Source organism: Nesoenas mayeri (genome assembly GCF_963082525.1).
Source record: "Nesoenas mayeri genome assembly, chromosome: 4".
Taxonomy (NCBI): domain Eukaryota; kingdom Metazoa; phylum Chordata; class Aves; order Columbiformes; family Columbidae; genus Nesoenas; species Nesoenas mayeri.
In genome coordinates, this window is record NC_137540.1 from 53981465 (window position 1) to 54000119 (window position 18655).

General features: G+C 38.4%; 1 protein-coding gene across 2 annotated transcripts in view; it reads right to left on the reverse strand.

Moving 5' to 3' along the window:
* The window catches only part of TBC1D1 (TBC1 domain family member 1), a gene marked incomplete at both ends in the record, with an annotated part of 97677 nt that overhangs the window by 8498 nt on the left and 70524 nt on the right, over positions 1 to 18655 (reverse strand). For both annotated transcript variants that reach the window (XM_080343213.1, XM_080343212.1), the window contains 5 exons: positions 777 to 936; positions 1388 to 1632; positions 4920 to 5078; positions 7975 to 8136; positions 11917 to 12102. In XM_080343213.1, the coding sequence (XP_080199339.1) occupies positions 777 to 936; positions 1388 to 1632; positions 4920 to 5078; positions 7975 to 8136; positions 11917 to 12102 (912 nt within the window). The remainder of the gene's footprint in view (positions 1 to 776; positions 937 to 1387; positions 1633 to 4919; positions 5079 to 7974; positions 8137 to 11916; positions 12103 to 18655) is intronic.

Below are 18655 nucleotides of genomic sequence, written 5' to 3' on the forward strand. Positions count from 1 at the left end.
AACTGAAAATCAAACAACTGAAAAGGAAATAAAGCATCTTCTCAAATACCAAACAATTAATCTATGTAATACACATCCATAAGACAGTATCAAGGTAAATTCTTAATGGGAGTTTAATTTTAAAAAAAAAGAGAACTTCTGTAGATTCCAAAAATAGGTAACAGAAGTAATTTTAGAATCTAAACCCCCTATGCTTCCAAACATCTTCAGAAAGTGAGATTATCAGTCAGGCTACAAATTTTAAGGATAAGAAACACTAGTTTAAAAGTCCTATGTTTTTGCAGAGGAAATCTGTGATTAAACTGCAAGGGCCATCTCTGTGTGTTTTGAAAACAACCCTCAAAATAATTTTCCACTGACACTGTTGGAGATAATGATAATAGAGTAAATGGATATAGTTCTCACATGATGCCTTTGTTACATCTCTTCAGCTTGAAACTAACTAATTGTTGAAGTGCCGTTATCTTAACACCATTCCTTCACAGCTTCAAGTTTCACATCTTCGCTACAAGTGGTTACAGGGTGGGAAAAGGTAACAAGGAAGATGAAAACACAGGAGAGTTTGGGACTGTCATAAGCTTTCCTCCTCTCTTTCCATTTTATTCTAAATACCACTTGCTCCATAAGATAACCTCTGTTGTTCTTCTGTTCATCAATAGTAAGTATAATGTTTCTCTGGATGTCTGAAATAGGTTGTATAATAATGCTGTTGCTAATGAAAGGACTCAAATGTAAGACTTCAAAAAAAAACAGATAGAAGTTTTATGAAGAATTACCAAATACTCTGGCTACAAATCCGAGGGGAAACTGGGATGCAAACATGGTGAGAAACCAAGGAGCAGCATAAAGGCTGGGGCCAATCTCATGCTCCTCTAGGTGGTTATACAGGTCTCGATGGTAGTCATGAAGTAGCCGAGACAGTTGATACATCTGGATCTGCATGAAATAAGAACAAAGACACTAAAGATAAACATGTTTTAACACTCATAGTAGCAAAGTCCATACTTCACACTCTTACTAGAAACAGAGAAATATATTTGTCAATTGCTGTCTGGACAGAATTGTGTGACGAAAAGAAATAGTCTGAAGCCACCGAGAAGTCTAAGGATGGGTCAACTGCGAGCCTAAGACAGACTCATTTACAGGGTTGTTTGAACCTCAGAAAACATATAACAGAGTTCTTCCTATTCATGGTTTTCACAGATTCCCCAGTTGCCTTTTTATTTGAAACTACTGCATTTAAGCTGATGCATTCTTTTTCCGCATTACCCTTCTCCGTTTTTGTGAACTGACTTTAATTTCAAGTCCAGATTTTGACAATGCTACTGATATTGCATTATTATGACTTATCATTAGCACCCCTTAATTAGAAAAATTGAAATAATACCTGTAAAATTGTCATATCAGGACGATACTGTTTCCTCAGGCCAATGTCAAACATGAGAAACTTCAGCATTTTAAAAGCATCTTCCTCGCTCATATGAAGCAGTAAAACTCCTGCTACAAAACTGAGGCCCTGGCAATATCCTACTTCCTGGTCCAGAAGTGAATAGGCCTTCAAAATATTGTAGAGTGACAGCTGCCCAGCTCCAAGCTGTGCTGAGAAGTACGGATGTGTTGGAAACGTGCGCCCTGTGAAAACAGCTGAAGTTAATGACTTAAAAGATAAACAAAAAAAATACTTGCCACATTATCAAATTAAACAGTCTTTCAAAAGGTAGATTATTCTGAAAGGTAGATTCTTTGTCAATCTTCAGGAAGACCATAAGGAAGCTAGCAACACAGAACTACTGACTCTCAAAAGATAAAGACTTCTCCGATTAGTTTTGTTACAGTAGCTGCAAAATGAATTTAGAAATTGTCAGAGAAGACAGGCTCTCGGATGGGGACGGTCCGTTATTTGGAACAGCTAAGTAACTGGTTCTTAAGACTGGCCCTTGATCAGTTTGTTAAAGGGCTTACAGGGGGTGGATGCCCACAATAGTGAGAGATTCCATTCAGTGTCTCAATGACTCATCCAGTCCTCTTTTTTTGATTAAAAAGTGTTGGGGTTTAGACAACTATCACGATCCAGACACAGAACATCTGAGCTCTCTGGCTTTGAGCCCTTTCCCTTTCTCTTTTCTTCTTCCCAGTAAATGTGTCTCATCACCTCCCTCCTTGCCTTGGCCCCTCCCAGTCTCATGGGTCCTTCCTCCTTCCCTGCAGCAAGAAGCTCAGGCTCTTCCATGAGCTGATCCAGTTCACTAATCTGGGAGAAAAATCCCCTTTTACATTGAGTTAGTCCTTGAGCCCTGTCACTCAGCTGTGTCAGCTCTAAGAGATGTCCCATGAACACCAGCACAAGTGACAAGTGCTTGGAGAACGGGAGTCAGTTGGAGCAAAACTTCCTGTTGATAGCAATGGGCCTTGGATCTATTCCCCACATCTCTCTAAATCCCAGCCTAAGAGAAACTATACTAAGTGCAGAGCTGTAGGAACACAATCGAGCTATTTCCAGTCCCTCAGTTCTAGAGCAAGATGATGGCTTCTACCCCAGATTGGCTTATCTGTGTGTGAATTTTCACACAGAGCCAGGACCCACAATCCAGCTAGGTAACTTACACAATCAGTTTCACTAACAATATTTACTCAGTGAGTAAAAACTCAATATGTCTTCTTTTTTTTTTTCTGCAGCCCATACAATATCAAGAATTGTGTAGCTATATATATATAATATGATATATGCTATGGACACAAATTCAAATACAAGGAATTCCACCTAACGTAAGAAAAAAACCTTTATTGTAAGGGTGGCCAGGCACAGGCTGCCCAGAGAGGTTATGGAGTCTCTATCTGTGGACATACTCAAAACCTGAGAGAACATGGTCGTGGGCAACCTGCTTTAGATGACCCTGCTTTGAGTATGGGGGTTGGACTAGATGATCTCAATAGCTCCCTTCCAACCTCAACCACCCTGAGCTTCTGTGAAGAGAGACATCAAAGGCTTCATGTTTAGAGATTTTCTCACAAAACTTTTCCAAAAGGGAATATTTTCATTTCTAAGGAAAAAGCCCTCCCCCTATCAGATTTCCCCTGTGAAATACCTCAACAAAGAAGAAATGTGAATACCTCTTTTGTTCTAGTATTAAGTGGAGCTTGTTTTTCGGTTGCCCACTTGTTAAATACCGCCCCACCCTCTAGCTCCTGGTATGCTGCTGTGCTGCCAGATAGTATCAGAGCTCCTGTTTCAAGAGGACAAAGCTGGGGGCAGAGTCCTGCCATATGGTAGCTGCTCTAGCCTGTGACATGGGACACCAGCACTCAGTTCCTGAACAGGGCTCCTCCAGCCAGGCTGTCACAGAGCTGAACCTTACAGAATCAGTATTTGCGCGCAGCAAGGCTCCTTTCATATAGGTCATGAAGAAAAGTTAAAAACTGAGCAAGAATAAAAATGCAAAGAAGATCCAAAAAACAGTAAATGGATGAGGCGCAGAACTGCTAAACTCACAAGCTTATTTGTTTCTGGGGGCCCTGGTGATGACTTAACTAAGAATTTTAGCTTTTACTTAGGAGCAAACAACTCCTGGCCCTGCTGGAAAGAGACTCTAAATGAACTGTGATACCTCAAGACCATCAGAATGAGAAAGTAAGTACCTACTACTTTATTTTTGAAAGGTAGTAAAACAAAACATAATTTTCTACTGTGCTCAACAAATAATGACGATTACAGAGGTTTCCTACACTGACAGCATCTGGAAATCAGTTTACCTTACCTTACTGAGAGAAGAAATCATCTACTGAACATGACTTTGGTGTTCAGGACCTGGAAACTCCAGAGCCTGCAGTGGTTGTGTAGGTGGGGCCACAAAACAAAATGCACACAAAAAGCCATCAGGGAATTGTGGCTTTGTTCTTGTCCATGTAATGAAATAGCACTGTGACAAGGAAACTGGTCCAGGAAAGCAGCTGCAATACCCTACCTCCGCATCCAGATGCACTCTGCTGTCCTCATCCTCAGGAACCACTATTCACAGCTGAGGCTGCACCAATTCAACTGAGCGTGAGCAATACTATTATTGCATTGGCTCATACTGTGTTAGCAAGACTTCTTTAGCTTAATTCAGGATTTTTTTAAAAAAATATTACAACCATATTTTGCAAGAACACAGGTTTTTCTCTCAAGGGAAAAGTTCATGCTTTCAGAAGGATTCTTAAAGATCTGCTTAAGAGAAACACTTCCGATAGCCTGAAGGAACACAAGTCAGAACATGCAAATCTCTTCTAGCTGCCTACCCAGTTATGCTGTCTGTTACTGTGCTGCACTACTCTATCTCCACGTGAATCCCCAAAGTCTTCGGCTTCCTAGTTTCATCTTACTGAAACAACAGGGCCCAATCCTTCCCTCAGCTACTGGGCTAGCAAATCACTCCCCCGCAAAACCAACACTTTGCATGAAAACCACCATGCACTTGCCAATTTGCCAACACACGCAGTCATTTGTTTCTGCAAGCAGAGCACACGGCTAAGACAAGAAAGTATTTGTGTGCAGAACCAGGCAGAAAACATGAACTGTTTGCTGAGCCGGCAAGCCCCAATCTGCTGGGTGAGCCACCCAAACTCAGCCTGACTGTGCTCCCTGCTGTCCAGGAGTTGTCCCACCCCCTGCCCTCTGCTGAAGGTGTTCAATTCACTAACCCAGCCCCAAACTACTCACCCCTTACTGAGGCACACAACTGCAACAGAACCACAGTGTTCACTGTGAGGGGTATCAGCACCAGGTACGCTGCCTTGACTGATGGGTACTTGCTAAAAAATTGTCTCTGGTTGCAAATAAATATATCTCTCAAAAACAAAGTATCACTTCTGGTGCTGTGCCATCCAGCGGATTCCAGAGATCATAAACCCCTTATTTAATTTCAGACCGCTACTGTACTTACCTAGGTCAATAAGTATTGCATGTTGCTGGGAAGTTAGTTGTTTCAGGAGTTCTTTATAAGGTGTGTCCTTTGGTTGTTGTTTACTCGGAAACTGATGTTTAAGATGGTATTGCTCTGCTAGAAACTTCCAGATCTCACCACGGTGGTGACGTGGTACTCCTGACAGAAGAAAGTCATTAAAACAGTAATTTGTATTCGTACTGAGAGTTCAGCTATAGTTGAGCTACAGGACTGAGGAAATGAAGATCTGTATCTGCTAGATATGCAAGCAGATCCCTATCTGCTAGATTCATATCTGCTATCTCCAGTAGACCACAGAAGCAGATCAAACTACAGTGCTTTTACTTCCTCAATCAGTGAAAGACATCAGCATCTTAATAGGAGAGATATAAAGTAGAAACAAGGTGAGCTGTCTGAGTCTAAGGTTGCCACTTCGATCCAGTCTGAGAAGTACTGGAAGAGGCAGCAAAAATTGCAATACTTGTCTCTGAAAAGTTATATGCTTATCTCCTTTTTTTCCATGAAAAGAACCCAATAAAACACCTCAACAGAACTAATTAACATTTTTCACTAATATACGACTGATACCATTGTTAGGAGTAAGTTTTAGGAAAGCAGGATGCACACATACCGAAAGTATACACAAGTACAAATAAGATGTGATGTAGAGACTATAACAGAAGGCAGATAATCAGAAAGCCAGTACTGTATTTCTAGTTTTGCTGCTGATTTGCTGAATGACTGGTACATGTAAAAATGTTTCAAAGCTTGAATTTCTTTCTTTATAAGAAGGGATGGCGCTACTTCACTATTTCACATAGGTAATGGTAGTTTCATTTGTACCTATATGCAAAGCTCTCAAAGTAACAGAAAGGTAATTGTTACACACATACTTTATTCACCACAAGACTGGCACTGTTACATTATCTACACAAGAAATGAATATACTGTTATTGGGAAAATATTCTGACTAAACCATGATGTACAGGAACCAGATATCACAGTTCGAAGTAACTTATGACTTGAAGATTTTTGGACTACTTTTTCCTTTTAGTATCTATGTAATATATGGACAACAGCAACAGGAGAAATCAAAACTGACCCAACCATACCACTTATATGGAAAAACAATAAAATATATTTGAACAATTTCACTGACTTCTCTAATATAAACACAAAAGGATATAAATTAATCTCTGCAATATTTATTTTTACTACACTATCCATAATCCAGAGACAATTGCTTGAAAATGAAATGCTAGTAGAAATGTGTAATATGTGAATCCACATCACAAGTGCATTTAGAAAATGTTTCTGTAAATTACTTTAGGGAACTTAAACCCTATTATTGAAAAGTCTCCAATATGAAACAGTGAGGGAAAGTGCTGCTTCAGACAGCGAGCCAGGTTCTACTCTTCAGATACACATCTAATTCCCATTAGCTTCAGTGAGGTTGATAATGTTGCATAGGGAAGAACTGGCTTAATAGTGCACATATACAGCTTCAAAATGACAAATGAATTAAAATTCCCTTTAAGGAAGTAGCCTGATACTAAGTTTACCTCTGTATACATCAAACGTATAAAGTACTTAGTTTACTACTTACTTAATGAAAGATGCACAACATTTAAGTATCTACTACAGTGATTAGAGGTGAAAACTATAAATTTGTTATCCTAAGTAAAGCCCCACGCTTATCGAAACCTGTGTTTCTTACCTGTTTCCCATGCTTACTCAAGTTATTTTAATGGTTTGAGTCTTAACTAGAACTTGCTAAACTCAAATGCATTTTTCATTTCTGCACATATATGAAATTGGGCATCACTTCACTCTAAGCCTGGTTTGACGTAATTGGGCTCTAAAGAACAGAGCAGAACAATGGCACCAAGAGCTACGGATTATTTCCCCACCTACTGGCTACTTGGATGTGCTTCTTATTAGCAATCCACTAAGCAGGGTTTTATTTATTTATTTACTTATTTTGCATCACTCCAAGTTTTTCAAGTTCTATTTTGAACTCTAACACAGGTCAGTATCTCTAGACTATAAACAGAAACCAAGCTCTTCTCATGCCTAAATACTGATGGGACAGAGCCCTTTCCCTGCGTGAACAGAAGGAAATCTGTGATAATGGACTTTCCTTACTCTGCAGAGATTTGTGCCTGGGGTGTTTGATATTGTTAGAAATCTAGACTTGCCTAGTCACCTGAAATGGACAATTTGGTTTAACTTGTTTGAATAATTACATATAGGCATATTTAAAATACTAAATATCTGTTAGTGGTGAATTCTTGAGCCTTCCTTTACACATTGGAAAGCCGAGTACAGAACTATAAAAAGCTCCCTGGAGTAGCCATCTTCACCATCAGCTATGCACAACACCGTGTATGAGGCCTTTAGGTCCAACCATGATGCAAGTAACACTGAGTAATAAACTAATTTCTTAGAAGATCTAAAAAACATCCTTAGGTTTTATTACTTCTGATGTAGCAGAGAGAGGGGCTGGTTGCTGAGCCTGTGAGGAACACTGTAAGTGACATCTGCAGGTACAATATGTTGTTAAACTCAGAAAAAAAAGGCAGTTCTGCAGAGATATCCACATATACTGTTTGTAAATACACATACTATCCAGGCTGGAACAGAGAATTTCCAAATAATAATGCAGTTTCTTCAGTTCCTTACGCAGTCATTTCTTTGGCATTACCGAGGCTTTCTTCTTTAATTATAACTTTTAATTTATAAAATCAGATTGCAACAACTGTAATACATTGATTTACTGCACAACTCTCCTGTAATGACAAATATTATTGAAAAATGAATACCAAGTACTATAACTCCAGTAACACAATCACAGCTTCAGCTGAAAGGGAATGTCACTCACATACGCACAACCATGAGGATACTGAATGTTGTTACTCATATAGTTAGCAACGTGAGGAACGGCTCTACTGAGAATCTGGTTTTAAGGAGTGGTTAAGAGGCCATCCTGTTTCTTTTCTCATACAACTTATATGCATTTCAACAAATGAAAAAAAAAAAACCAAACTCTGCTTACCTTGTGCAACAGCAGAATGTATTTTTTCCACATCAAATTTAATCTTTGACCTTCCAGGTGTACTCAACATCTTTTCCCAAATCAGAGTTACATCTTTCAAGCATGGTGTGATTTCTTCGTAGTCAAGTTTCAGACGTCTGTTCTGCAAATTGTTTTCTGAAGCTAGGAAGCAATATAATGAATACACCAGTCAATATTGTTTACTATTTATAAAACTGATTAACTTAGAACTTCATCATGCAATCCACCTAAAATTAAACCTCATAACTTTGAAACATTACATGTCTAAATTTTTGTGATTGTAGGTGTTTTGTTTTGATTTGATTTAAGATATCATCTGCAATATTAACTGTGTTTGGCCTCTTAAATTAAGTTCCTTAGTGCTAGTCAACTCTTAAATCTGAAGAAACATGAGAGATGATGACTAATGAAATAACACCCATTGAACAAATTACACATACCATGATTAGGAACAGTGTTTATACAGTCATAGAATCATTTCGGTTGGAAGAGACCCTCAGGATCATCAAGTTCAACCATAACCTAACTCTAGCACTAAACTATGTCCCTAAGAACCTCGTCTAAACACCTTTTAAACACCTCCAGGGATGGTGACTCCACCACTTCCCTGGGCAGCCTGTTCCAGTGCCTGACAACCCTTTCTGTGAAGAATTTTTTCCTAATATCCAATCTAACCCTCGCCGGTACAACTTGAGGCCATTTCCTCTTGTCCTATCACTTGCTACTTGGGAGAAGAGACCAACACCCTCCATGCTACAACCTCCTTTCCAATAGCTGTAGACAGCAATAAGGTTTCCCCTTAAATGAAACAGTGTATTATGAAGTGACAATGATTTTTAATTAAGTTGCCACAATGCATTCAAAATAGTTCATTGTTGTGATGCTGCATTACTGTAACACTAACAGGACTCTCTCATGTTGAGGACACTCTGCCATACATCATAAGCCTACTGCTGCTTTTGGTTATTTCACAGTACAAACTCACAAAATCACACTTCTACACATTACAGTCTTCAGACAATCTATATTAAAATGATGTTACCTTTTGTTAATTTAACTCTTCATTGTTTGTATGCTCAACTTGTTTATGTGAATTTACTAAACACTTAAAAATCACCTGAAATGTTCATGGCCCACAGTGACACTAAAACAGCCAATACCCTAAGCTCTTCTTGTTCTGAGATCTGTATCTGCAATTATGTTTTTTAGATTATCAAATTCTGCAAGTCACAAAGGGTTAGCTTGTCCTGTACTTCCACTGGCTAAAACAAGAGTATAGATTTAATAAACTGAAAAAGAAAAGAGCTGTTTACATTTGGGGAGTGTCCCATGTACCACCTCATCCTGTAGTTCTTTCACATGTGAACGATTTCATTCAGTGAAGTTATTCATGTGAGTTATGATGTTACCTAAGTGTTTGCAAGATTAGGACCTCATAGTATTTCATTTTGACATTTTCTAATTTGGTTTTTGACTTTTCACTTCGAAGTAGTATATTTCAGTTTAAAACCTGACTTTGGCTGCACCTGTACTGACACGTGCTTTACCCATCCTGATACAGACAGCTGCAGCTTAATTTTACTCCCTATGCTTTTTTATTCCTGGTTTCTTGTTGCTTTTGATTTTTCGCTGTAGATTATATTCAGTGTTTAACCATAGAACCATGTAATTACAAGCACTGATGGTTTTATCGTAGCTGTGTGTCCACGCTGAAAGTGATTCTGTGTATCTAAACTGTCAACTTCTTCACATTTTCTTCAGGTCAAATACAAGAATATTAAAAAAAAAACCAACTTAAACCACAGGTGGTATTGCATGAAGATAACTTAAAAATGGCATTTAAGTTTCAGCTTATATGAAAACAAACTTGGAGAAATCTTTCAATATTCCACCTTTTGCAAACAAATATTTTCTGGCACTTGACAACCCTTCAGTCTTTTCAGGCTTTTCTGCTTTATTTGGTCTTCTTATGCCACATGCAAAAATGTGACAGTGGGAGTGACATGCAAGCACTGAGGAGAGAACATGCCTTTATCAAGAAGCTTATTTTACATACTGACACTACTCAATTCCTAATATCACACTTAAGCAATATCAGTAAAGATACAACATACTGTACATTGAATTTTAAGACATCAGTATCAAACGGTAGTACTCTGAGAATTATCACTGCACATAAAATATTTATTTTTAATTCCCAGAGACAAAAGCATCATGGCATGCGGCGTTACATTACAAACTGCTCACTGCAGCAGGGTCACCTGTTTTTTCAAGGTCTTACCACCTGAGCTCTTCACGCAGCAGCTACCTCGGACAACTTCCTCACTCCGCTGTGCGTATGGCACAGCCTGGGTCTTCAGCCAGGCCGACACCCGTCTCATTCATTCACTAACTAGCTCCTGGTAACAGGCTTAAATGTGTTTATTTTGGGCAGATAAAATTGGAGCATCTAATTAAACTTGTTAAAATTTTAATTGACATTAATGTCCTGTAGTTGCCAAAAACTTGCCTGCAGGCTGCATATTCAGATAATGTGAATAGAAGAGAATAAAAAAAAAAATCAGGAGTATAAATATATAAACCAGAGAAAATATATTTCTAAACAGTAGGTCCCATAAAAATTCCAAGTTAAAGGACAACTTGACAGAAGCTCATTTACAACAGCACTGCTCTAAGCTGAAGAGACTGTATAAATCATTGCCCTTGGTCCCTCTTTCTCCAGATAGTCTTGGCCCCTTAGCCAAAGGCAGTGGTTATTTGGTGTCCATTGCTGTATTTTATTTTACTGGATTAGCAAGTACATTTGCTGGGAACATGCCTTTCACCTGTGGGTTCTTAGGAAATTCAGGTATCAGGTGTTCTTCAGATATCAGGGTGAAATAGGAGGCCCACATTCCTAGGAGCAAACAGCACACAGGTGGGCCCAGTGTTGTGGGAGGCCAGATGCAATGTTGGAGAGAAGCATTTCCTCCTTCCAGGCAGGAGTCTCCACCCAAGTGTAAAGAAGGATTTTGTGTTTGCTATAGTGACCTTTTTACATGGCTGGGCCCTATCTCTACACAGTTCTTCCTGGAAGACAATCCTTCCTCAGGTTTGCACAAAGGCAAAGAGGAATTGCCATTTTATTGCCAGGTACCTCACCCCTCGAGGATCCAGGTGCCTACTGCCTTCATGAAGATCTAAAATAAGTCAGATAAACATTTCTGTCCTCATCATTCATATCATCAAAGCAGCAGCTCTCAAGGGCAATCACTTGTAATTCTGCATGCAACTGCTACAATAAAATGTGTATTCTTAATCAGCTGCATTTTATATGTAAAAATTGCCACCACAATGGATTTGTTGCAGCTATGCATTCAGCCACAGAAAAAAATTGGTGAAGAACAACTGCAAATTCCAGTTTTTCAAGCTCCTTCTCCTCACCATTCTGAGCTAAGTCATTACTACTCCATGCAAAGCTTTGCTTGCACTTGCACAGTGTGTGTACGCAGGCAGGCACCCACTGAAATCCATAACCAGCTCACTATGGACTTCAAGACTGGCTACACTGAACATTGCAATGATCAGTACCTAGACAATGACCAGTCAATGCAAATGTACAAAAGAATGCAGTTCATGATAGTGATTGTGCTGAATTCAGATGAATAAACGAGCTTCTAGATGCCTGACTAAAGAACCTCAGCCATGGTACAACTAAAAGAGTGCAAATTAACACTGAGTAGACAAATAATGTGAAGTGATTAAAAAAAAAAAAGTGTAAACTGTAACCTACACTAATGAGACCTGGGGGAGCTGCTGCTAAACTGATTTACCTGTCTGTTCCTAACATGTTTCATTGAGACTTGGCCCAATACACAGCCACAGCACAAATCAAAACCTGACTTTCTTTTGCAGTAGCATGTAATCAAGAACTTCACCAACCTTGTAGCTTCTGGTTTTCCTTCTCCATTCTGAGGAGCAGTATCTGCTGAATAATGGCTTTCTTCCACAACTCACGAAGCTCACGGGGTGTTCGCTTCCTTTCTTCTTTCACTGGCCCAAAGGGGCCATCTTCACACACTGGTTCCAATGGGGACCTGGGTGGAAGTTCTCCCAGTTCGGAGTAATCTTTAAAAGAGAGAAGTTGTTGTGAACTATTTAGATTTCATGAATAGGTGAATGGACACACTTTCAAAGATTGGAGATGTAGATATATACACATATCTACATACATACACACACACACACACGTACACAATACATATATAGAAGGTAGCAATACCACGCAAGGTTTCCCAAATGACAATTTCAAGCAGATTTACAAGCTGCTTCTGAATAAGAATCACATGGGCCAAAGCCTGGAACATTTTTTTTCTGTAACCTGTTAAAAGCATTGTACCATACACCAGGAGCATGGCTCCCTAATTACAGCTCTACAAGGCCAGAACTAAAAAAGAAAAGGCACGTCTGGGAAATTGCAAAAACACAACCTACAGCTGAAACCTGGCATGATTCAAATGGTAGATCAAATCACATATAGCGCCCACATGATTTAAAAGAATTATCTTTAAACTGTGTTTAACAAAGAAAACACACACCCTTAGCTGCACAAACACACCACCACCTAAGGCCATACAATGGGATGATTACTAGTTCTTAAGGTAAGCACACAGAAAGGGAGACAGGCACCTACGACATATTTGCTCTCACTTCTAATTTTTGACCATATCATAACCACCTGAATTTTTCTTTTGGCTTCGCCCAGTCTACCACATATATCTTTTTGTCAAGCATGCAAGGTAATTCTAAGACAACTGAAAACACTACAAAAGAAAGTAAACATTAAATAAATGTCAGGTAAATTGAAAATGCTTTTCTTTTTAGGGAAAGGGCAAACAACATTGGTTTTAAATAAATTCGCAACATAAGAAGCATAAGTTGGTATGCTTTGTTTTCTTAATGACTGCTGCAGTATCACTTAATTTTATTGTTTTATAGAGCTTCTCTGAAGGCTCAATAGTCTTTGATATAACCTGTATCTAGACAAAAAATTACTCAGTTCACCATCTGTGAAATGAATGGTCAAAACAACCCATCTCTTCCTACCAAATCCCAAATGGAAAGCCATCGCAACAGCACTTCTTCAGTCAAACAGAACGGCTGTGAAACTGCTCCCTGAGGTCCAGCTGACCAGTTATGCATGCAAGAAAATGCTTTAAAATCAGTGCAACAAAAACTATTCCTGGGCCTCTCCAGCCAAGGACAAGTACATCTGTGCATGCTATTTCAAACAGCTCCTAGAGAAGGGACACTCCTGAAACAACTACTCTGCGTGGCAGCTCAGTGGTTCATTTCTTTATCATTGGCTAGCCTAGTGATTTTGAATTAAACACACACAAATCATCTCATCTCTGCAAACTAACAAAATAGGAAGGTTTTCACCTCTTCAGAATCTGCTCAGAAAGCCACCATACATTGACTCACACAGTTCATACGCAGCTATTCTCTTCTTGTTTGTTGAAAGGCGCTCGCACAACTAAGCTCAGATGACTAAATAAGAGTGGAAACGTTCACAGCTGTTGGCTTCTCCTTTTCTAAGTTTTGCCACTGTCAATCTTTTCCTCTCAGAGAGTCAGAGACAAGTAGGGTGGGTCCAAAACCACCTGTTTCCTTATACAACATTTGTTTGTTACCACAGTTAAATTCAAGGGCTAAAATACACATATAAAAATAAATGCAACATTTTCAGCTAGCAGCACAAATTAAACTTCTACAAATTTGCACTCCGGGTCTAAGTTTGGGTATCCACACTTTAGGTATCTACAGCACTTCAGAAAACAATGAACTTTGTCGGAATGTGAATTAGACAAAGAATGAATATTTGACACTTCAATGGCAATCACTGTTTGTTGCAAAGAGAAATAGGAAATACTGACAGAAGCAGTCAAAAACACAGCTGTATAAAAAAAAATAAATATAATTATTATATTATATCCCTTAAAAGAAAACAGGAAACCTTCACTTTTTTTTTTTTTTTCTTTACAGGTAAATGGTAAGACTGCAATTATAAAAGAGGTTTAGTTAAATGCCATCAGGAGAGAAGGAACACACACTGGATAATCCTCAACTTGACAATTAAAGGAAAATAATTTTTATCTCATTGTTGGTTTAGATGCACACACTAAACTGTCAAAATATTCTGTAGTAGTTTTCATGCCAATTTTTCTTAGTGCATATTAAAGAACATTATAAGGGACATACTATTAAGGATAATGCTGGTAAAACTGCCTTAATTTGCTTGAATAAAATACAAAACTTAAAAAAATTACCATAATTTTCTCTAAGGCTGCATTACATGCACAAAGCAACATCGCCAAAGAATGAGGAATTAACAGAAATGGTCACCAAAGATTAATGCAAAAAGTAAAAATCATCCAGATAGGTGCACCATTACCCACTGCATGCTACTGATAGTCTTTTCACTTCTTGCTACGTTATTAAGGCATCCCATATAGAATACATTTACATCTTGGGGGAAATAAATCTCTTCTTATCCTATATATCCTCTCCACCGTTTGTGATCTCCTTTAGAGTCAGATATGTGTTCTGGTTTTGTGCATGTATACATGAATGTATGTGTCAGAAAATATCAGACTATCTACAGAGTTTCTTTGCAATTTTACTTGAAAACAAACAAAGAAACAAAACAAACCAGGTTGCCAAAACACATGCAAGGAAATGGATTAAACACCTTACATTCCAAAACCAAGAATGAACACATCCAAGACTTAAAATAATCCTATTTTTAACAAGGATGTTCTACTTTCTCGGTGCAAATTTTGTGGATTGGTCTTCAAGTGTCATCTTAACAAAATATCACCCTCTTATTTATTGGAGATGTTGCTTATTTCTCCTCCTCCAGTAATTAAACTGTTTCCGTCTAGGCTAAAAATTTTCTCTGTTACTGACTAACCTGATCAGTATTCACTAAAAGAAATTTAACTCACAATGGTTAAGGATATAAGAGAAAACAGAAAAGTTACAAAATGCTCTAGGCTGAACAATTATGATTATTGACCCTACCTCTAATTCTTCTGTGCAAGAGTTCTACGCTCGATTTTGCCTTCCAAATGGCAGCTCCTTTTCTGTCCTTTCTTTCTTCTTATCACTTGTGGACATTTAACAGAGAGTCTAAAGTCTACACTGATAAAGTGCAACACATTCACAACCTGCCTTCCCTCCCATCTCCATGCTGGCATGTAGCAGGATGTACAGAAAACAAAATTAACCTGTTTAACTGCTCAGGTGGCTTGTCTAAAGTTTGCAGAGTTGCATCAGCTGTCTGGATGTTAAAGAAGGTGGGGGAGATGGTATGTGCAGGTAATCCCTCAAAGCAAAGTAAAAAACCAGACATTTGGTAAATCAGCACTAGGCCACGTCCATGAATATACAACAGAGTGGTCAACAGACATGCCATCCAGCTTCCAGATCCACAACATAAAATACTGTAACAAGAAACTGAGCATTTCACTATTATGCACAAACAATCTGAAGGACAGCAGAGAAAGCAAAGACAATGAGTACAACGATTCAACTGAACATAACTGGGAGCTCACATTCCACTGAATCAATATGCTGTGTGTTAAAATCCAGGTAATGTGCAGTCTTCAAAACTTTTATGAGATTAGTATGTGTACTTAAGCAAGATCTGAACACTTCAGCACACACTGAAAGACTGCTTCCCTGTTCATATGCTGACCCTATCGGCTTTTGCTGATTCTTTTTCCATGTTTGACCTGTACTCCTTTCCAATATTTTGCTCCCTTCTATATAAAATTCTACCTCCATACCTGGTACTTCTACAGGCCTACCACACTTCCATTCTTTAAATTTCAGGACTGGAAAAGTTGAGTCAGTAACTATTATTATATTTTATCAACACACCGCTTATTTTCCATTTGAAGTTCATACTTGGACTACCCTTCAGAATTCCTCTTCTACACAATACCCTTCTACAAGTCTGTGGTTGCAAACTAAGTACTCCCTGAGGAACAGTGTATTTCCTGGGGAAAGCCACCAGATTGCTGTGCGTGTGAGACCTTGCGCAAGGTAACGACCTGCAGATAAAACTGCTCATGAAGCAGGTAGAAATGTTGCACAAATGTACTAGGGCATCCATACATACCTCAAAAACGCTCAACTGATGCTCCCACCACTTATACACCCCAAGAAAGGACAAGGCCAATAGGAACAATGGACTGAGATGGAATTGGCAGAGCAGATGCATTCATTTATTGTCAGCTCTTTGCCTGCACACGGCAGTGCTTCAAGCCTAAAATGCAGAGTATCCCTATACTCCAAAAGGATCAACAAATGCATTACACAAATCTCTCACGTGCAAAGATGACAAACAAAGCAGAGTATCATGGTATATTGTTACTAGGGTCCACACTAAATAAGGTTTGTAAAATAAAAGCTGGCAAATGACTGCCGTAGTAATTAAAACAGACAATATTTGACTGCTAATGATATAAACAGGAAATTTCATTAGCTCCAGAAGAAGCTGCAATGAATATAGAGCATTTGCTGGGACCTGTGGGGGGACATTAAAGTACTCCAACAGTGAGTTATAAAAACATTGCCTTAAATCTTATGGTTTAGGAAATTTCATCTTTAATTGACCAGAAGAAAACCCCAAAACAATAGCTTCATATTCAACCAATCTCAGTATTAAACAAGGCTTTCCACAAACGAAAAGAAAAAAAGGAAACCCACTCAGAAAAACCACACACACAAGGTAAAAAAAAACAGAAGTGACAAACCCACCTAAAAGCCTAAATTTTAAAAACATTCTTTCAGAAGCACGTAGTCTAACCAGCCTCAAATACAAAAAAACAAGAGAATAAGATTCATCTTTGACTAGAAGCTGCAATGCTTCATGTAAAAAAGAAGGGCTTGGTTTATTTTTATAGGAAGCTAATAGGGAGGAGGCTCAAATACAACACATTATTGCCATCCTCACTACAGAGCTGTTTACACACGGCTCTCTAAATGCAGTTTACCAGCCACATCTGCTCTCCAGGGTAGAGAAGTCAGACAAGATATGGTGAGAATGTGGATGGAAGAATTCCATTAAGCATATTATTTTCTGCATTACACTTTTTTTTCCTTACTTCATTTTAAACATTACAAAATTCATCTTAGCAAACAAAAAAGAATCTTCACAGTTATACCAGATTAAATTGCCCAAAAGAACGGACTTTCACCACATCCTTAGTTCTCTGCAGATCTTCCATTCAGTTAGTGCAACACCTTATTTCACACATGATGCAAAATTAAAGAGGAACTGCAAACTTCTATAACCAAGGATATAATATTGCTATTATTTTACACAGAAGTCTAAAGTATTTGACTTCATAACCAAATGTGGTAACATGACCAGGAGCCCTCTGTTACCAGAAAGCTTCAGATATGGAACCACAGGAAGCAACAAGTTCTAGTCTGACATACAACTTAGGGCAATGGCTAAACAAGGAATTCTTGAAAAACTGTGTATTTCAATACAATCAATTAAAATCAGTTGTGAGAGATGATTCAGAGTTTGATTTTTCTTTTAAAGCCAAATGCTTCTTAATCACTACCTGCAAATTCACCCCATTAACTAATATTTTCAAGCCCTGAGAAATGAATGCCCTGATACTTCAATGGGCACAGAAACTGTCACACATTCGACATGGTACTTACTGCTTACAGCCAAGCTCCTGTGCTGCACATCACAATTATGAGCGTGTATTTGCTCTGAGAGGGACAGACTTGAGTAATCCATTCAAACAATCTGGCTTTATTACAGCATTTACAAAGCTAGTAATTTGTTAATAAATAACCATTTTGTTGTTAAATATGAACGATGAAAACAGTATTGGAGGACACATTACAAACAATTTACACTAAACATTTTAAGCACAGGATGCTAGAGCGACTGTTCACAGTATTTGGAACACTACTACAAAAAAGATTTAAAAATATTTTTTCTCAAATAATGAAAGAGATATAACTCTCACCACAAAGCACATAAACAGCTAGGTAGGTGCTAACTACAACTAGTTTTAATAACAGTTCTTCAGCCCCTAACTTTTCTTCCGTACTTAGGATTTAACAGCTGTCTGCCAGAGCCTGAAATTCAACTCTTTTTAATGAACGAATCAAGTTTAGTTTTTGTTGTGGTTTTTTTTCCTATACGGAGAGGAGATATTTGTACTTTCTAAAAGAAGGAATTTTTTTATCCAAGTCAAGTTGTAAAATCCTGTGTAGTTGTTCTGGCTAAAGTTCCTTTTTTTCATCTAAATCTGTTTTCTGAGTACTGCTAAGCAATATCAAGCATCTCATTCCACCAAATTACAATTTCTTTCACTGTTCAACATGTAACTCCACCTCACCTTGAAACAAATCACTCCAACCTAAGACAGACACAGCTGCTATAAAAATCTTGCGGTCTACTTCTAACACACCTCCTGTAGCAAGAAAGCTCATGACAAGCACTATCACTTTCCCACCATTTACTTCAGAAAACTATTTACACCCCCTCTAAATCTAGCACTTTCCACTGCTTGGAGTTTCTGACAATCTGCACAACAGCTCTCCCACTATGACCAATTCTGAACAGTCAGTATGAGAAAACTGT